This window comes from Glycine max, chromosome 19, assembly GCF_000004515.6.
Source record: "Glycine max cultivar Williams 82 chromosome 19, Glycine_max_v4.0, whole genome shotgun sequence".
Taxonomy (NCBI): domain Eukaryota; kingdom Viridiplantae; phylum Streptophyta; class Magnoliopsida; order Fabales; family Fabaceae; genus Glycine; species Glycine max.
The window spans coordinates 121,433-141,694 of record NC_038255.2 but is presented as its reverse complement, the minus strand read 5'-3'; the positions used below and the strand labels follow the sequence as shown (position 1 = coordinate 141,694).

Genomic DNA, 20,262 nt, shown 5'->3' with positions numbered 1-20,262 from the left:
TCCTATATATAAAAAAAAACTTTTATATCAAGGATTTATATTATAGATTCTGTCTGTTATTGTTTTAAATGTATTTTTAGTATTCGGAAATCACATATTGGCACAAAAAAGAAAAGGCAAAAACCTTAAACTAAAATCGTGGCTTGTCTTTTTGTTACAATTTATTGTTTGTATTGATACTTAACAACTGACTAACGACAAACATTCATTTTTATTCATGGTGAATCAGTACTGTTCTTTTTTTTTTTTTTTCCTTAACTGAATAGCAATGCTGTTATTATTTTCCTGAAGACAAAGTTTTAAATTGCGATCATAGTTATCAAATTTGAGAAATTTTAGGAATAGAAAGGATTGATGCAACGGGTAACGATGGAATTTTATGAGAACTTTCAAAATCAAGATGCTATAAAAAAACGAAATATTTGATATTTGAGTTGGCGCTCATTGCACGCTAGAAATAGAAGTGGAATATCTTTCTCTAAATTGTTTTTAAATAATATCATAAAATTGTGTTTTAACATATAATAAAAAAAAAACACCGGTGGATATATTTCCACCTTTGCAATAAGGGAAACGAAGCAGACAAAGTATGAAAATGATATTTTAATTGATATGTCCAATGGAATAAAATAAATTTGAGAACAACTTAACAATATTTTGAAGAAGAAGAGAATAGTGTACGAAAAATCTGAAAGGAATAACAGTAGAATGTGTCCAATAGCAGCCAGTCATGTGGACCTCATCACCCTCTTCCTATTCTCAACCCTTTGAGCTTATTACAATTCTCAGCCACAAAAGTTCTCCCTCCTAACATGTTTGATTTTTGAGCTAACCAGTCTCCAACAACAATCTCACTCAGCTGGTAAGCCATTTCAAGCCTTTATGCTCGTTTCTTAATTATATCACTGCTTAGTGTGGCTAGGCTAGCTAGCTAGCTATAAGTTATACTACGTGTACTTAGTGTTATACCCTTTTGCAACTACTAGTTCAAAAGTGACACTATTATTATAGAACAAATTATAAGTGAACAATTCTGATTATGTATCTGAATTAAACCTTCATCAGTTCAGTAGTGTGGTTCCAAACAGGAATACATAGGATATGGATGGCTCAGCCTCAAAGCCTGGTAACACAACAAGAGGAATTGGTTTGGTTAAAGCCGGTGTTAACTTATGTGGTAACAGGAATATTGCAGATGTTAATAGTCCTTCGCTGAAAAAAGATTTCTCAACGGTATGTATGTTCCTCATTAATCTTCATCTAGCTGCAGTTGATGCCATTTATTCTACTAAATTGGTTTGTGCAATTTTTCTCAACAAGAATTTTTACAAGTTTGACACTGTTAAGTAATAAATCTAAATTGAAAAGATTTTCTGAAAAACCCTTACCAACACACAACAATAACAATAAAAGTCAGTTACATGAATTACACCTTGTTAATTAAATTTTAGGAGATATATTATTTACTATAAGATTCATCTCCCTTTTCATGAAATAAACACACCATGTATTCTACTCTCGTCACTCATGTCTTGAGTGGTCTTCTTTCTGTATGTCGAAATCATTTTAACCCCCCTTTTTTTTCCATATCTTTCAATTAGTATTGCACCAAATATCTCTTCGTGTACAATTCTTGCCCACACAACATGAACACACCATTATTAAGATTTTGAGTTAAAAAAATTCTATTTATAGATTCTTTAGGTGTCCTTTTAATTAGAGCACTTGATAACAACATTGTTTTGTTAAATATTCCTCAGAAGCACTCTTCAAAAGCAAAAGAACTCCACAGAGCAAGCAATGATATTGTTCGGTACGAAGAGACCAAATGGGCAGCAGAATCTGCAAAAGCTCAAGCAGAAGCTGAGCTTTCCAATGCTAAACAGACAGTGAAAGATCTTTTCTCTATGATTGGGGAATCTATCTACAAGGCAAAAGCCGAAATGCGAGACATGGCACCACTAAAGAAGTATGTGAAACCGAGCAAGGATGATAATGAGTATTCACAAGTTATGAGAGAATTGGAACATGCTAAGCGGGAATTGTTCCAACTTAAGCTTGATGTGGGTTCTGTTTTGGAGGAGAAACTGCGAGCGGAGAAGGAAATCGAAGCATCGAGATCCACCATGCTGTCCTTCTCAAGAGTAGCACAAAAACTGAGGAAGGAGATTGAGGAAGCCAGTGAAGAACAAGTGGTGGTTGAATTGGCCAGAATGGACGCTTTGAATGAACTGAGAGACATTGAAACTGTTGAAAACACAAGGAACAAGTTGAAAGAGGCCATTGAAGAGATAGATGAGACAAAAGAGCTCGAAATGAAATTGGCCACGACATTGTCTGATATTGATATGTTGAAGAATGAGTTGAAGTTTGTTAAGAAAACGGGGAAAAGGGTACATGAAAGAGGTGGTGAGAGCATGGAGCATATAGAAGAAGATCAATCAAGAGATGTTGGTGTGTTAGAGGCTACAAAAGAAGAAATAGAAGCAGCAAAGAAAGACTTGGCTTCCATTAGAGAACAAGGTTTTAAGTTTATGGCCTCTATGGATGTCACAAGAAATGAGCTGAAGCATGTGAGTGCAGCCACGAATCATTTAAAGAACACGGAATCGAAAATTGGTGCAAAAGTTCGAAACCTCAGTTACAAGCTCTTGAGAGCAAAATCTAAATTAGAAGCCGTGTCTGCTGCAGAGGAAAAGGCCAAATCAATAGTCAGTAACTTGTCAAAAACTCTTGATAAGCTCAAGTCCGAAACAGAAGCAGCAAAAAAAGAAAAAGAGCTTATAATAAATGGAGAGGTTGCAGGCACCAAAGAAGAGATTAAAAAGGCCTTGTTGGAGATAAAGGGGAGTGAGGAAAGATTTCAAGGTGCCATGCAGGAGCTAGAAGCAGTGAAATCATCAGAAGCTTTAGCCTTGGAGAAGCTCAAGATTCTTACGGAGAATGCCATGAAAGAGAGAATTAGTAATTTAACAAAGCCTAGTTCGTTAATTATAATATCAAAGTTTGAATATGAGTATTTGAGAAACCATGCAGGGAAGGCAAATGAAATTGCTGAGAAGAAAGTTGAAGCGGCAAAGGCGTGGGTTGAAGCTGTGAGGGAGAGTGAGAAGGAGATAGTGATGAAGACTAAGATAGCTGCTACTGAGGGAAAAGCAAAAGAAAAGTTGGTTGCAAAGAGAGTTAATAATGAATTGGAGTTGGAGAATTGGTCCAAGTATGGCACTGGCATTTCGAGAAAGAGCATCAAGACGCCTTCTAGAGGAGCTAATTCTAAGTTTCATCAGAAGGCTTCTTCACCTCATCGTCCTGTCAGTCCTTTCATTGTTAAGAAGAAAAACAAGGTAATAACAAATTGGACCAAGATTTTTAGAGGGAAGAAACACCACTAGCTAGCAACACTCTTTCTTTCTTTAAGCTGGGAATTGAAACTGCAAAAAAACATGTACTGCACTGCACAACTTCTTCTTCATTATATTCCCTCATGGCTCATTCCCATGTTTCTTTTCACCTTAGTTATGTCCATAACTGTATCTAAAGTCCCCAAACACACATATAGCAAACCAGTCTTATATATTGCGCCACTTACCCGAAATATTCATTGCGGATTTTGACTTTGTAAATAAAAGTGGCTCTAGTCTCTAGACGAGGATGAAGAATTCAGAATGAATATTGTTCTCGCGTACGTGCATGTTATATATTAAATATTAATTAAGTAAAAATGTTTCACAAGCACACACCCACAACAGAAAAAGTTCTAAATGTTATATAGGTGTGTAGATAATATAAAATGATCTATCCAGAATTTACATTACTCACACGCTCTTAATCATTGATCTCCGGGTAAAAAGAGTGTCGATTAATAGTTTAAATTTTGAGAGATTATACTCTTATTAATCTTATACTACACTCAAAATATGTTTAATCAAGTTAAAAATAAAGTAATATATATATATATATATATATATATATATATATATATATATATATATATATATTTAAGGAGACATTATATTTTTATTATGTTAATTAGCATATTAGTTAAAATAAATCATGTAATATAAATTTATTCAAAAAATAATAGAAAATAAAATAAATGCAACATTTATGATTGTAATTTTGTGAAGTGTAATGTTGAAAACATAAATTAAATATTATAAATAGTATAATGTTTAAAATAAATAGGGTAATATAAAAAAATTTGTGAGGGCAATAAGTGAAAAATAAATAATAAAAAATATTTTATTTAAAATGATAATAAAGAAATTTAATAATAATGAGGATAAAAAGCTAGTTTTTAAAAATAGTATTTTAAAAAATGTTAAAAGTTATTAAAAAAAAATTATTCAAAATAAATGTTTTAGTCAGTAAAAAAAATTTGAAGTTGAAATGCTAACTAAACATATGACAAAATTAATTGAAAAATTAACTAAAAAAGGAAAAAATGACTAGCCGGTAACTAATATTAATATTTTTAAGTTGATATATTAAATTATAGTTATTGATTAAAATTATATATTGAAATAGTTGAAAAATGTAAAATGATAAAAATAAATATATTTATAAAATGTTTTTATGTGAATTTTTATTTTATTTTATTTTATTTATAAAAATGTATTTTGTGATGTTATAAATTAGCTTTTTAATTAATTTTAAACATTTATAAAAATATAATGATAAATTATTTTCATTATATTTTTAGTTTTAATTGTTATATTTTTTTTCATATTATGTATTTTATTGTTTTTTAAGAAAGTCATATTTTACTGTTTTTTTATATTATGTAAACTGTTATATTATATTTTAAAACATTTCAAATCAAGTGAAAAAGTAAAATAAATAATGTAATATTTTTTTTCAGAAGAATCTAACACTATCAAAATTTATAACATTCAGACATACGTCATGTTCAACACTCAAATAAGTTAGATCACTTTAATATAAATAATAAATAATGTAATAATGTAACATAAAAAAAATGTATAAGAGGAATGAGAAAACAAAAATAATAATAAAATCTTTCGGTGCAATGGAAGAATTGTACTGATAAAAAAATAAAAAATAAAAATAAAATGTTGTTGTGAATAATAATCACGTTTTGCTCTGGTCTCATCCTTCAGAGTGGAACCCTAAAGCTACAGGTCTCCTTCCTCCGTCCACCATCGCACCAAGTCGCAGCTTCATAGCAGCACCGCACCGCACCGCACCAGGTTTCTTCATTTTAATTGTTTCAGATTCAAATGGATTGGATGGATTATTCTTTCTGTTGTTTGTTATTCTGTAATTTGATTGATTGAGCATGCATGCAGGTCTTCTTTTTTTCTTTCATGGCGGAGGAAATTACTTCTCAATTAAAAAAAAATTTGCTGGATGAAGAAAATGGAACATCAAGTCATGTTGTAGAAGGGGCTGCTGATGCTGATGCTGATGCTGAGCTTTCTCCACCATCACAAAAAGGAGATGACGCTAAAGGTACTAATAGTTCATTTCCTATTTTCACTTGATATATATATATATATATATATATGATATCATGTTCATGTTCTTTTTTCTCTTCTCACAGAAGTTTCAAAGAAGAAAAAGAAGAAATCTAAAAGCAAGTGAGGACTTGACGACTTTTTCTGCCATTATATGGTTATTCTCTTGATTGTCATTTTTTTTTCTCTCAAGTTCTGATTTTATTTTTGCATGATCAGGAAAAAGAAAGAACTCTTACAACAGACTGATCCACCATCAATTTCTGTTATTAACCTTTTCCCATCTGGAGATTTTCCTGAAGGTGAAATTCAGCAGTACAAAGACGAGTAAGTTGTGATGAATCAATTTCAGCAATATCTGTTCCCTTTTTTTAATTCATTGAACAAAAAACAAAACAGAGGAAGCATACTATTGTCTAACCAAAGCTTTTATGTTAAATAAACCCCTCTGAATTAGCAAGTAGCTAAGCTTTGCACTATAAAAAACATAACAAAACTACTTTTTAATAATAAAGGAGATAGGTGCATAACTTCTTACCCACCTATATAGTCCTCCCAAAGTCTTGGAAATAACAAAAGTGGAATGAAAGAATTCATCCTTGTAGGAGACCTTGGACCCCAAAACAACATTAGGAAATAGAAGCTTGTCCCTTTTTTGTAGAATAAGATTAACTGGTAACAAGAGTCAATAGCGGTTTGAGCAGAAGATGAAACACTTGTGTGAACAACATCAACAACTGTTTGCGTCTCGTGCTTTTTTAATTATTTTGTGTAAATTTTCAAATATCGTTGTAATCATTTTAGAATCTTTTTGCCAGTAACCTATGGAGAACTACTTCAGAGGAGAAGAGAGAACTGGAGCGCCTGCAGAAACCATTATATAATTCAGTTCGTCGAGCGGCAGAAGTTCATCGTCAGGTTGTAATTTTAGTCTTACTTTCCAGCTTTAACCCTTTATTTTGATGGCTAATTTTGAAAAAAGAAAATTGGACAAGATTGTCACTGTTTATTGTTTGGATATGGAGGAGGAAATGAAGAGTGGGAAGTGGAGGCAAAATTAATGTGGGTCTGACCCCCTATTTTTATTCTCCAAGAATTTGTGGAAAACATTCTGAGAAAGTTAATTCTGAAACGTATGGAGAGAAAGTTGGGTTTAATGTAAATCAAATCACCTATTTTACCAAGTGATTAGAAAATATGTCAATATTCAAATGTTAAATTTTGCTTTCCTTTTTTACAATACAACCATACAAGAAAAATGTTGTTATCTCTGCTCTTTCATTCCTTATACTTTCATTAGATTTTAACGTAAGGAAATAAAGTCTTATTTTCCTTTTCTTTATTTCCCTTGTTTCATCTGATTTTCTTTTACATTCAAGTGAAAATTTGAGAAGTATATTTATTCTTTGATAAAGCTTGGTGTTATAACAGTAGCTCAGTATATTCTTTATTTCTAAGTAGGTTCGCAAATATATTAAAGGCATTTTAAAGCCCGGAATGTTGATGACTGACATATGTGAAACATTGGAGAACACTGTTCGTAAGCTAATATCAGAGGATGGCCTTCAAGCAGGCATTGCATTCCCCACAGGATGCTCTTTAAATTGGTAACATTTTATACTATGGTTTTCTGCTTTTCCATTTTGTTATGTGGTTTCTTGCTTTATGCTACTAAATATTAAGAATGAGCGATGAAGAGCCACCAAGAGCATAAATGTGTGAGAATGTAATTCCGGATGAGTGATTGTAAAAGAAAAATTGAATGGAAATGAATGTATTTGAGAAAATGTAGTAATGACACCTATTAAGTAAAAAAGATGGCAAAATCATACCTTACGTGATTTCGAATGTGAGAAAGATTGGTGGAAGCCCTAATTAGAAAAGTTGATCAAATAAGCGATAGCTCCAATTACTGGAAAATCCTTGGCCTAAACCATTAAAAAGGATTTAAATTTAAATGTCCCGTGTTGTTTTTTTATGTAATCATTGTAATGTAATGGTTTTGTCTGATGTTTGTAACTGACCTCATCTAGATGGAAAATGCTTTAGTTGTTTACGGTTTCTTCCTTGAATTGTTTTCTTAAATTAGACTCTTACTCCTCCAGGGTTGCTGCTCACTGGACCCCAAATTCAGGGGATAAGACTATACTTCAGTATGATGATGTGATGAAATTGGATTTTGGTACCCATGTTGATGGTAATACATAGAAATTTTTTTAGTCAATCTTGTATTTCTGCGATAATATGAGTAATTAGTGTATGCATGCTTTAGTATTTACTATGTTGAACCTCTTGTCATGGATTCTGTTTATAGGATATATAGTTGACTGTGCTTTTACCGTGGCATTCAACCCCATGTTTGATCCACTGCTTGAAGCCTCTCGTGAAGCAACCAATACGGGTATTAAGGTACATTCACCCTATGTGAAATGAGGGGTATTACATCATGTAGCATTGTAGCTGGAATTTAATAATGTCAGATTTCTCAGCCCAAAGCCTACCTGTTTAAAGAACACTACTCATCTATCCTTTCATATTGACAGGTGTAGTTTCATTTGTCTAAAGAAATAATTAAATTAATAACATGTTTGGGTCACATGCGACTCAAACTTGTCTGTGGCCCTTTTAACTAGTTTACAAATTTGACATGAAATAAACCTGTTCACTACCTTGAAAACTTCTATGAATTGTGTAGCATAAAGCTAAATATCAGTATCATTATTATAAGAATGTTGAGAGAACCATACCACAAAAGCTAGGCATTGTAGTTGGAGAGCCTAAGGCTCTATAAATCCCACACTAGAATCCCATATTTCCAATGTTGGATTCATGTCCCATACCTTGCAATTGGATTCTAACATGCACACTTTGTAGCCTCAGTACCGGTGCGGGCTTGCTATGCACAGCCATGTGGCTAGTCCCTTGCGAACACTGCCATGTTAACATCACCACATGCACTGCTCATTTGCAGCTAAAAGACACGGTGAAAAGCTTTAATACCAAACTTCAAGCTCGTTTAGAGTGCTTTGTGAACTACAGCTTGTTTACATGATTGAGTTGGCATCCAAAAAGGGTCCAAGAATGATCAACATAATGCTAGAAGTCCAACAAGAGATGTTTCAACTTTCAAGGCCTGCATATGTGACTTGAAGAGTGATGAGGAGTTACGTCCAAGAATGGAATATCACAAATGAGAAAATAGACAATTGATAGAAACTGCTCGAACATTATTACTACATGCAAACAGTCCTCTTCATTCATCATTGCGGTGATGCAGTTTTAACTGTCTGTTATCTAATAAACTTAATGCCTTCTTCATCTCTTGATAATAAAGTTCTGTATTCCATTTTTCCCCTGAAGAACCATTCTTTCATAATGTCTCTCTAACAACATCTCCCTTTCTCCTAATCGTTCTTTCATAGGTGAAATTTTTTTGACATTTTTAACAGCCAACTTCAGCTTTGAGTTGCCATCCTCTGAATTTTTTTTTCAATTCCTCCACTCCGTTAGCTTTCATCCTTGCCCACTCAAGTTCTCCAATCTGCCGAGGCAATTCACCCTCCAACTCAAGTTTCTTTGCTTCTCTCTTTCTATTATTCTTTTGATACTGTTTTTTATTTTATTTTTTAATTCTGATTATTTATTATTTTTATTTATTAAAGTACTATTTTGTTTTTATTTTTTAATTCTTTTTAATTTTCTTTTTTTAAAAAGCTATTATTTTATTCATTTCTTAATTATGTTGTACATCTTATTTTTAATGCTGTTTTTATTTTAAATCCTGTTATATTTTTATTTTTATTTTCTATTTTTTAAACTCTTTTTTTACACATATTCTTTCTGCCATTTGCTGCAATGCCTACTGCTATATTTATATAGCAGTTTTTATCTGGCTGCTACAATATGCCATTGATAACAGTGTCTGTTACTAGATGTCCATTGTAATGTAGAATGTTCCTTAGTCAATCAATTAATATTTCTGTTAGAAAGCTAGTTTTCTGTAACATTCAGTTAATTAGAAGCTTGTTGGAAAAGCTTAAATCCTGTATAATAAGAACCAGAGAATTCTGAAAATCAGAATAGGAATACTCAACTTTATTTTCGCAGATTTTCTCAGTTTCTCTGTCTATAGAACTCTTTTATGGCAAAGCTTCAGAAGCCTAATAAATGGTTTCTGATCCCTACCCCTCCACCATATTTCTTTTGTTTGATCTGTGTGGTGTGATGTTTTCGATATGCACCAATTAAATCATGCAATTTGCTGGTTCCTCTAACATGCTATGGAATTTTTGGCTTGCCATCTAGGAAGCTGGAATCGATGTGCGCCTTTGTGACATTGGTGCCGCAATTCAAGAGGTCATGGAATCTTATGAAGTTGAGATTAATGGGAAGGTGTATCAAGGTATGAAGCTTGTAGGGATGGCTGTGCTTAATTTTTGTGATCATTTTATTTGGATTATATATTTGTCAATCTGTATTGCATGCATTGAATTGTAAGAATGGAAACAAATCTAAAATTTACATTTCATTATTATCTAATGAAGGATCCTTGACACCAAGGCACTTTTGTTGAGGGTTTGTGCTTGATATTTCATAATGTCACAGGCACAGACATAATAAATCATCTACTAAATTTTGTTTCAATGGGATAGTTTGATGATTGAAGTGTTTGCTATTGACATAAATGCACCTGACTTGTGTATGTGTTGGCAAGACTAGGAACTTTGCGTGCAATTTCTTTAATTTTGATATTGTTGAAAAACAGGGATTGTCACAATGGAAGGAGTGGCAACTGAGCCAAATCTTCTCCTGCTGTATATATTTATGCTAATGAGTGTAGATCTCAATAGGAAGAAGAGGATTATACTACTCTTAGTAATTTTAAATTATATAATTCATGACGCTCGTGCATATATCAAGAGAAATTCTATCTACCCGCTCTTATTATTGGCTGAAATTTTTCCCACTATCATATAATTGATGATATTTGTCTGCATATTCCTATAGTATAGCGTTTACTAGTATTATGTATCATATAGAATGTGATATATATTTCAATGAGAATGTCATTGCAGTTAAGAGTATACGGAATTTGAATGGACATAGCATTGGTCGCTACCAAATCCATGCTGGAAAATCTGTTCCCATTGTGAAGGGTGGGGAGCAGACAAAGATGGAAGAGGGTGAATTTTTTGCTATTGAAACCTTTGCATCAACGGGTAATAGTTTCTTTGGGTGTTACATTGTCTTTGAATAATGCAGTATGTAATTGGTCTTTAAATGTTATGTACGTTATGTTCAGGGAAAGGATATGTACGAGAAGACCTGGAATGCAGCCACTACATGAAAAATTTTGATGTTGGTCATATCCCACTGAGATTGCCTAGAGCGAAGCAACTGTTAGCAACTATTAACAAGAACTTCTCTACTTTGGCCTTTTGTAGGCGGTATTTAGATCGCCTAGGGGAGACTAAATACTTAATGGCATTAAAGAACTTGTGTGACTCTGGCATTGTTCAGGTACGCTTCAGGAAGCTGTAAACACCAAGAAATTGAGGATATAAAGATTTTTAAAATTTTAAAAAATTGAATGCATGTTATAATGGTTTCAATGAGAAGTAATTTGTGTCTGAAAGAAGTGTTTGGCCTGAAAGTGTACATTATTAATAATTTGATAGCTTTGATTGATTTGACTTAGTTCTGATCCAATATTTAAACACCAAATCCGTTAGCAGGTTACATTTCAATGCAGACATGAAATTCTGGTTAACATAATTACATGTTCTTTTGAACGTAAAGGAAACTATTTATACTTGTCAAGTACAGTCGGAAAAAATTGAGGATTTTAAATGGCTGGATCTGAGTTGTGTGCTGAATTTTTAAATGGGACACAGATTGACGTGTGTCTAACACGTGTAGTAAATTGCAAGTATTTGTGTTGGACATGTCTGATGATATAGTTGTGCACCAAAATGGTGTTCATGCTTTGTAGGTTATTCATCATATTCTCAAGTTGGTGCAATATATCCTTTAGTTTTGTATGTTGTTGTTTTCTTAATTGTGACTGTTTATTTATGCAGCCTTATCCTCCTCTATGTGATGTGAAAGGAAGCTATGTATCACAATTCGAGCATACAATCTTACTCCGACCAACATGCAAAGAAGTTATATCAAAGGGTGACGATTACTAATGTGGATTTGAAGTTTTTTTGCTTTGTTTTATATATATATATATATATATATATATATATATATATATATATATATATATTTAATACTCACTGTACCATTATCTTTGTGAACTGTTTTCATTATACCATCAACACTTCGGTTTTATATATGTGCCTATGGAGGACGCCATTACTAGTTTAATAATTGGATATTTCCCCAATAGATAAACATCGTATTAGAAGGTCCATCCAAAACATTACCATTTTACTAATTGAAATCAAATATACAGAACATCATTCCTTTAACCAACTTGGACACGTAAAAATATAATATCAAGTGGGATGCCTTGGTGCTTAAATATTATGTGTGATGACACATCAATTTCACGTATCATAGTCTTGCTTTCAACTCATTTGTTGGATTGGGAGATTTGTGGATCTTGCTGACAAATTTGAGTGTTGAGGGCAAAGTTTTCAACTAGTTAAACAATGAGAACTAATTGTGCGAGTTAGGAAAAATGAGTACTAAATATACAAAATTAATCAAAATCAGACAAATTAAGAGACTACAAGTGCAGTTGAATTGAAACTAAAATCATTTTCGGTTTACTATCGTGTTTATCATAGATTAAATGTTACCGTTAGTCTTGTATGCCTTAGTATTTTTTTGTTTTGGTTAATTAATTTTTATTTTAGTCTTTTATGTTTTTTTAGAGGTTTGTTTTAGTCTTTTTTTTTCAGTTTTCTGTTAATATTATTGTTCGGTTAATTTTTAATTTTGAAATAATAAATTCAAAATAGTGATGGTTAAAAATTGTTATTATATTTATTTCTTTTCAACAATCAAGATTTCATTAAAAACAAAATAAGCAAAGGTGTGCCTGCACAGTACAAAGCCAAAGAATGGTGGCACAAACAATTAACATTTAGCACTAAAGGGATAACATGCGCTGCATTCTTAGCGAACTTCAGATCTGCCATCTATTTGTTAAAATGACACAATAACCATCCCAATATTATCAACCAAGGAAACTCGATAGTTTAAGTAAACTCATAAGAATTTTATAGACTCGTAAGAATTAATTTCATACAAAAATAATAATAAAATATTTATAAATAACATACTATTTAAACATTTCAACAATATAATAAAACAAAACAGTAAATCATAAAGTTCAAAATATTTAAATAATCAAGTCTAGTAATAATATATCATTACTAGACAATAACTTGTAGAGGTTATAGTAGTAGTAAATCATTCTCATCGAGGGTTTGATGTTATTAGAGAATAAGGGTTTTATATTATTAAAGGTGATAATTTTGTATTTGAGAATAACACGCTAAATGAAAGTATGTTGAATGTTAAATAATAAAAAATGACTTACATTTTGGTCTAATTTTTTTAACTTACTAACTCGTTGACTCAGTGATAAACTCGATAGTCTATATCAAGTTTACTCATAATCTACTAAAGAGAGAATTTACTCAAGAGTCAACTCGCAGAGAAAAAGTAGATTCATAACATCATGAGTTAGCGAGTTAACTCAAGAATTTGATAGTTATCATAGGAACCCATTCCAAAACTGTGATTTAAGACAACCAAACTCATACCTTTATTTTATTTTAAAAATTATAAATCACTAAAAAAAACTTTCCCTTCTTTTTGCACGGCCTCATCCCCGCGGTTGAGGGCGAAGAAGAATTGCGGTAAATCCGACAACGGGGCTGCACAACACCATACGCTCCTTTTCCTTTTGCTACTAATTGCTTTTCCTTTTCTGCTTGGTTTGTCTCTTTAGTGTTTACTCCGTGCCCCTTTGTACTTTTCAATTACTTATCTTTAGTGGATTGGTTGGTGGTTGAAAAATCTGGGTTGAGGGGGGGATGGTTTGGGGCTGCTGGCAGTGCACGGTGGTTGTATCATTCATAGACCCTTGTCCATGTGACTAATTGCTTCCAAAATTTCATAAAATGCTATATTAATGGTCTTGTTAAAATACTAAACTTGCTCTTCAACTTCCTATTAAAAGCACACATGCAAATGTATACACAAATATGTCACTCTTTTAATTATGCAAAACGGATCAAGCTAGTCAAGCCAGTCAAAACCCACATGTTAAAGTATAAGACTTAGGCTCTAAATTTTGAACTCAAATTAGATGTGAACCTTTTTAACCCAATTAAGAACCTAAACCTTATGAATACGTTAGGCCAAAAAGAGGATTCAATCTTGAAGCACCAATGAACAATTGCTTGTTGGCAAAGTCTATGAATACATTAGAGGTGTCAAGCCTACTGTTAGTTGGAGTTCTGTTATATGGAACCCAGCAATCCCCCCTAAGATGTCTTTCATTCTGTGACTTGCTAAAAGGAACCGGCTGCTTACTCTTGACAAAGTTGCTTTTTTGAACAAGGGTTCCCTCTGCCCTTTATGTTCAAATGAGGCTGAGTCAAATGCTCATTTGTTCTTGCAGGAAATCTCTCTAAGTTTGGACTCACATTCGTGATTTGGCTCCTTTCCGCAGGCGTTTCACTTCTTTATAACGCATTACTGACTCTTTAATTAGGGATAGATTCACATCAGGTGTTCAAGGAAAATTACGTTGTCTGGTTATAGCAATTACAGTCTACTGCATCTGGCTGTCTAGGAACAAGCTGATTTTTGAAGATTATCAATTTTTTGTAATAGAGGTTATTAGCAAGATTAAGTTTCTTATGTATAGACAAGCGCACCTGTTGCATTTGTTTTAGCATCTTGATATAGGTCTTCTTGTATTAGGGAGACTTTTGATTTTCTTTAACGACGAGGTATGTCCCGTTTATTATTGTATCATTTTGGGTTTAATATAATTTATATTTTTCCCAAAAAAAGAACATAAACCTTATATTTAAGCTCTAAATTTTGAGCCAAAATTATATGCAAAATGAATCGAGCTAATCAAGCCGATCCAAACCCACTTGTTGTATTTGGTCAAGTTAACATGACCGATGCAAACAAAACACAAATTAAATTTTAGAGGACCAAAAGTCAAGAAAAAAATATTAGAGATCAAATACAAAATCAAAAAAAGATTAAGAACCAAAAACATATTTTAACCTTAAAAAATATCTTTAATTTTATAAACTATTAGTTAATTTGACTTTTGACATAGAAAAACATTTTTAAATTTTATCAATTAATTAATTTTATTCCTAATTTGATATGAATCAATCAATTTAGTCCCTCCACTTAAAAGATCAAATTAACTAAAAATTGTTAAATTTCGAGACTATATTGACTGATTTGGTAATCAAAGAGTGATGAATTATCAAAATCAACAAGTAAATTTGCTTTTTTTATAATGTCATGGATTAAAAAGAAACAAAAGGAAAGCCAATTTCAGGACAAAATTGACGTTTTAATCATTTCAGTCTCTCTTGAAAGACACAACTATATTACGTAGAGTAGTGTGGTAGCATTCTCAAAAATCACTATTCGCTAAGGTTGCAAACTCGAAGATATGGATTATCGAACACAGCATATCTGGACCAGTACGATTTATATTTGGAAAAAGCAAGATTCAACCATGGCTTGTAGTTTCCATTCTATCTCTTGTAAAAGGTGATTAGTCATGGGGGTAAGGTTCCAATCTTCCAGAGGGTTATATCCTCATTCTGCAAAGGATTAATTCTACATCAGATAAGAAGATATAAGATGACAATACTATCTACATGTACAAAACAGTAAGCTTGGCTTTCCAAATTGAGACCTGACAACAAAATAAACATTGGCATGATGCACACATAGGAATCTTCAGGCAAGTAATTTCATAAAATGATATTCAGAGATATCTATGTACAAACTATAAAAAGAAGGAATACGATTAGTGAAATTTACCATGATGATAGATACCAGTGATGTTTCGTTTCTTCCACTCCTTCAAGTCAAACATATTCATGCCAAATGCCCAGCCACACGCATCAGGACTGAAGTTGTTGGAAATCAGTGGATTACTAAAGTTTAGGTATTTATCAAACCTATGGAAACTCTCCTTGCAGGTCTCCACGGCACCATTCACCATACCTTTCAAATCAATTGACCAAAGAGGTGTCAAATTAATTATTTGTTACATTAAATAATTTAATAAAAATAATGTGATATTTTTATGGTAATAAAAATATCTTTTAAATTTTGAAAAGTTAAATTCACCTCGCATGAAATTAGTTTTGCGAAAAACTTATCTAAAAAACATTTTGGGCAACACTCTTTCTTAAAAATGTTATTTTTTAAAATCATACTAAAAGCTATGTAATAAGTTACAATAAATGAGTAGTTGGATTATGTGTATATCACACACATGTTTTCGTGATCTAATGGCACAAAGGAGGCAGGTAGCCAAGGAATAAATTAATAGCAACACGCCTCATGTTGTAGGATTCTTTTTTTGAGAATTATTTATTTAATCTGTGAAAAAAAGAAGAATTACTCTATTTATCTTATTTTTTAAAAGTCTAATAGTGGTAATGTATAATTAATTTTAATTTATATTAAAAAAAAATACTAGTATATTACTTGATAAGTTTTTTTGTAAATTGATTATATAAAAGAATCGAAGGAGATCAGCTCATGTGTGGACTTGAAGTAGAAGATACCTTTCGTCATGCGAGGAGAAGCTAACAACGTAAAAAATAAAATCCTATTGCTACTATTAACTAGTCAATAAAAAAAACTAGTGAAACATGTAACTGAAGGCTGTCTATGTTAACATGATTAAATCCAGTACAAAAATCCCATCACATATTCACACCAAGTTGTCTATGTTAACATGATTAAATCTCTTCACAAACACACAAAAAATGAACCAAAAACATAATTAATGAAACCTGACACACACTCACTATCTTTCCACTCCACTGCTGATCACAGTCAATGCAGAAACCAAAAAGACTTCGATTGTGAGCACTTGCAGTCATTTATTTTTCAGTTTTCTTAAACTTGATAGGAATACATCAAATGTGAGCTTTAATTGAGTTCTCAACTACTCTCTCCCTGGCTTTAGTTGCCTGAAACAAACCACCACAAAATACAGTTATTCAGAAGCATTCCACAACACATGCAAAGGATGTAAAAATGAAAACTTAAAACGAACGAACCTCTTTTTGCCAATCTATTAGTGCTGTTACAATAGCAAGAATAATGACTTGTGTAAGAGAGCCTGATAGAGTTCCCATCCAAAGGCCCTTGGCTCTTAGTTGCAGATGAAAACCCAATAACAAACCCATTGGAATTCCCACAAGATAATAGGCTCCCAGGTTCACATAAGCCCCTATTTCCTGAAATCCTCCCCCTCTCGCAATCCCTGATAGTGCTCCAATTAGACTATCGGCAGTAACAGACACACACAAGAGTGGAGCCATCTCTGCAACGTAATCGATTACCTCCTTATCATTGCTGTACGCGTATCCTAATACATGTCGGCAACTAATGAACACAGTGCTCACAATAGCTGCCTCTGCCACCCCGAGAATCACTACCACACGAACGGCACCTTTTGCTGTCTTTGGATTCCCTGCCCCTAGTTCATTTGAAACCCGAGTGCTGCAAAACAAAACAAAACAAACATCCATCATCAAAATAACTAATTACTGTGTTGGAAGCATGAAAAAAAGGCAAATTTGGACCAAACCTTTACCTTGCAGAGGCTCCCACGGCATAAGGAATAAAGTAGTGCAATGTGGTTGTGTTAAGGCTGCAAAAAAGCGTATGATCGATCAAACTTAACTATATGAGTTGTTTCACTTAAGGTTTAAATATGTTTTAAGTCAGGTAATAAATGACCAATTTTTATTTTGAGTCACCAATAAATAATTTTTTTTTTCCGATTACAACTGAAAAATTTAGGGACTTAAAACAAAAATGATCATTTTAATATGAGGTAAAATATATTTTAGCCTCTCAACAATAATGATGGAAATGAAATGAATTCCACACACCAGATTGACAGAACTGCGGTTTCAAGTTGAGGATTAGGCAAAATTCCCGCAAGTAATGTAAGCACCTCAAAGGACCACCATTCAAAACTATATACATACATAGATAGAAATTAATGTGAAAATGTAATTAGCAGAAGAAAATTAAAAAAATGTTGCAGGAGATGGATGCAAAGTTATATAACAATCAGACAAACATATTTACCAAAACATTAGTCCAGAAGGGATAGCTAATTTCAAGAACTCTGGAATGCTAAGTAAAGCATTACTAGAAAAGACAATCTTGGTTTTTTGACAAGCCGGAGAGTAGATCATATAAATTGCAAGCCAAACCACATTCAACCAATACGAGACTCCAATGGCTAATGCAGCTCCAACGTGTCCCAGTCCCAACTTAAAAACCAGACCCCAACAAATAGGAACATGCAAACACAGTGCGGTGATTGAGCTGAAAACCATGGGAAAGATCATACTCTGAGTCTGGAAGTAGCGAGTGAGAGCTTGAAGAACAGCATGACCAAATAGAGCTGGAATGAGGTATATGCAGTACTCACGAGCTGCATGAGAAATCTCAGGGTCTTGACTAAACAGCAACAGTATTTTATCAGTGAATATCCACACCAGAGATATCGGGAGACAAACCAATGTCAGAGTCACAATCGCACACCAAGTGTAGTTTCCAAACTTCCTATACTCTTCCGCACCATAGGTTTGCCCACATAAAGTTTCCAATGCACCGGACATTCCCAACTGCAACCACAGTACTCAGATTCACTAGGCATTTCAAAAGGATATATACAAACACACAGACACGCGGAAGATATAAGGTAGGCTTGTTGATAAAGGATGAAGGAAATCGAATCTTCCTGTTAACAAAAACTAAAAACTAACATTCGATATGGGTTGAATGAGGGCAATTTTTTAACTTCTCAACTTTCAACTGTTTGTACAGATCCAGTTTCAAAAGAAGGCTTATCAACCAAACTGAACTGTATCAAACACAAATAAATAACCAATAGAATGCTATTTTCTATATTAAAATCCAATCCATGCCACCCCACCAACCCAAAATCTGGCTAACTTGTTAATGCCGTGCCTAGGGCATATCGGTTGAAGTAGATTCTTCTTTTTTAAAGAATCAAAACTTCTTTCCAAACTGTAGAAGCTTCTTACAAAGAATAAGGCTTTTTGGATGTAGATGATAAATCAATTAAGAATCAACCTAAATGTTAACCCGTTGTACTGTTACATGTGATCCGGTTAGTAGTATGCTAATACTAGGTACTAATTAACTGTATCAAGAGCCCTCACCCAAGAATCAGAAAATAGCTAGCTTTCCAATAAAATAGAATACAAGCTTATAATATATATGTTTAAAAGATGCTATAGTTGAATCGAAAAGTTGAACTAAAAATGAGAAAAACAACAGAGGGTAGTGCACATATAGAATCATAAAGAGGAGTTAGTTGTATATATTTACAAGGACGCTGAATCCGGTGACTTCAGCAAAAGAGGTAGCAATAGCAACCCCAGAGAAGGAGACCAGTATCCCAAAATGTCCCACCATCATCAAAGAAACAACTTGTAGAAGGTACTGAGACACCGTGACTGCCACCATTGGAGCCGCCATGGAGCTTACTCTCTTCAACTCTTGGCAAAATGTACTCTCTGATGATGATGCCACCACCTCCACTCCATTATTATTATTATTCTCTTGCCCATCACCACTCTTTCTTGGCACTAGCAGTGGTGCTGCCAACTCCTTATTCATCTCTCTAGAGCTTTCCATATATTCTCAACACTGGTCAATGTGCTGTGATGTGCTGTGAAGAGAGGAATATATAGGAAGAGAAAGAGAAAGTGGAGCTTCTTTCTTCTACTTCTACCTCTTTTTACCAAACCATTATTTTGTGGTCAAACCAGCTGCGCTACTGAGAACTGCAAATAAACTAATCATGCTACGTGCATTATGTAACTAGCTTCCTTCTTTTATTATTTTTTTTATTGATCACATGTATATTTATGTTTGATCCTGATTGAACCATTGTTTGATGATTATTTCAATTGTTTATCTTATCATGAAACTTGGTTAAAATTTTAATATTTTGTATTGCTTGAAGATCCATGCGGTGTATCATAAGATTGCGCGAGATGGTAATACAATAATGTAATGTAGAAACCAAAGCTGAAAAAAACATAATTAAGAGTTCAGTGACTTCAGTCTACGCCTTTTAGGTAAAGATCAAGAATTTGAATAATAATAATAATAATAAAAACAAAAGATAGGAGAATTCACGAATCATGACAGACAGATACCGTAATCGTTCCACCGCGTGCATCAAAAAGTTTTCTTTTACTTCTTGAGTCACATGTGTATATTTTTTTCTTTTTAATCATGAGCACTTAAAAGTTTAAAAAAAAAATATTAAGACAAATAGTTTTTTTTATAAAACTAATTATAGCTAAAGTTTCCAAACAATATAAAAATCATTTTTCAAGAGAAAATAAAAATTCTTGCATGAGTGAAGAAATAAAATACAACTTTTTTAACAGAAAACAAAATAGAACTTAAATTAAATTTTATCATTAGATTAGTAATTAATAAATAAATTTGTCACAAATTAATTAATAAATAAATACTGTTA

General features: G+C 32.8%; 3 protein-coding genes across 8 annotated transcripts; 2 read left to right on the top strand and 1 right to left on the bottom strand.

Annotated features, from left to right (window-relative positions):
- The first annotated feature begins 597 nt into the window (after positions 1 to 597).
- LOC100785443 (protein PLASTID MOVEMENT IMPAIRED 2) lies at positions 598 to 3,680 on the top strand. 4 transcript variants are annotated; one of them, XM_006603730.4, is made up of 3 exons: positions 665 to 862; positions 1,089 to 1,233; positions 1,761 to 3,680. In XM_006603730.4, the coding sequence occupies exons 2-3, from the start codon at positions 1,102 to 1,104 to the stop codon at positions 3,390 to 3,392; spliced, it is 1,764 nt and encodes a 587-aa protein (XP_006603793.1). In that variant the 5' UTR covers positions 665 to 862; positions 1,089 to 1,101; the 3' UTR covers positions 3,393 to 3,680. The 4 variants fall into 4 exon arrangements, with proteins under 4 accessions (XP_040868738.1, XP_006603793.1, XP_006603794.1 ...); XM_006603731.3 differs by having other exon boundaries at positions 1,071 to 1,233; positions 1,761 to 3,675; XM_006603729.4 differs by having other exon boundaries at positions 666 to 862; positions 1,066 to 1,233; positions 1,761 to 3,679.
- Positions 3,681 to 5,047: 1,367 nt separating this feature from the next.
- On the top strand, positions 5,048 to 11,849 carry LOC100798151 (methionine aminopeptidase 2B). Of its 3 annotated transcripts, XM_041012805.1 has the most exons (13): positions 5,048 to 5,210; positions 5,310 to 5,472; positions 5,564 to 5,600; positions 5,697 to 5,804; positions 6,296 to 6,395; positions 6,939 to 7,084; positions 7,583 to 7,674; positions 7,792 to 7,886; positions 9,783 to 9,879; positions 10,553 to 10,696; positions 10,780 to 10,997; positions 11,558 to 11,716; positions 11,749 to 11,849. In XM_041012805.1, exons 2-12 carry the CDS (start codon positions 5,328 to 5,330, stop codon positions 11,666 to 11,668), a joined length of 1,293 nt encoding a protein of 430 aa, XP_040868739.1. In that variant the 5' UTR covers positions 5,048 to 5,210; positions 5,310 to 5,327; the 3' UTR covers positions 11,669 to 11,716; positions 11,749 to 11,849. The 3 variants fall into 3 exon arrangements, with proteins under 3 accessions (XP_040868739.1, XP_006603795.1, XP_003555103.1); XM_006603732.4 differs by having other exon boundaries at positions 10,780 to 10,876; positions 11,558 to 11,849; XM_003555055.5 differs by having other exon boundaries at positions 11,558 to 11,849.
- Positions 11,850 to 16,369: 4,520 nt separating this feature from the next.
- On the bottom strand, positions 16,370 to 19,568 carry LOC100816460 (protein DETOXIFICATION 9). The gene is made up of 6 exons (XM_003555069.5): positions 19,098 to 19,568; positions 17,823 to 18,367; positions 17,621 to 17,707; positions 17,320 to 17,376; positions 16,781 to 17,225; positions 16,370 to 16,690 (listed from the first exon to the last, which is right to left on the bottom strand). Exons 1-6 carry the CDS (start codon positions 19,404 to 19,406, stop codon positions 16,637 to 16,639), a joined length of 1,497 nt encoding a protein of 498 aa, XP_003555117.1. The 5' UTR covers positions 19,407 to 19,568; the 3' UTR covers positions 16,370 to 16,636.
- Between the last annotated feature and the right edge of the window lie 694 nt (positions 19,569 to 20,262).

Excerpts from the sequence above, each read along its gene's own strand:
- LOC100798151 (XM_041012805.1), top strand. The coding sequence starts at position 5,328 with ATGGCGGAGGAAATTACTTCTCAATTAAAAAAAAATTTGCTGGATGAA. Across the intron at positions 7,085-7,582 it reads ACAGGATGCTCTTTAAATTG|GGTTGCTGCTCACTGGACCC; the intron begins GTAACATTTTAT and ends TTACTCCTCCAG. Across the intron at positions 10,998-11,557 it reads GTGACTCTGGCATTGTTCAG|CCTTATCCTCCTCTATGTGA; the intron begins GTACGCTTCAGG and ends TTATTTATGCAG.
- LOC100816460 (XM_003555069.5), bottom strand. The coding sequence starts at position 19,406 with ATGGAAAGCTCTAGAGAGATGAATAAGGAGTTGGCAGCACCACTGCTA. Across the intron at positions 18,368-19,097 it reads TCACCGGATTCAGCGTCCTT|TTGGGAATGTCCGGTGCATT; the intron begins GTAAATATATAC and ends CTGTGGTTGCAG. Across the intron at positions 16,691-16,780 it reads TAATAGATTGGCAAAAAGAG|GCAACTAAAGCCAGGGAGAG; the intron begins GTTCGTTCGTTT and ends GGTTTGTTTCAG.
- LOC100785443 (XM_006603730.4), top strand. The coding sequence starts at position 1,102 with ATGGATGGCTCAGCCTCAAAGCCTGGTAACACAACAAGAGGAATTGGT. Across the intron at positions 1,234-1,760 it reads TGAAAAAAGATTTCTCAACG|AAGCACTCTTCAAAAGCAAA; the intron begins GTATGTATGTTC and ends AATATTCCTCAG.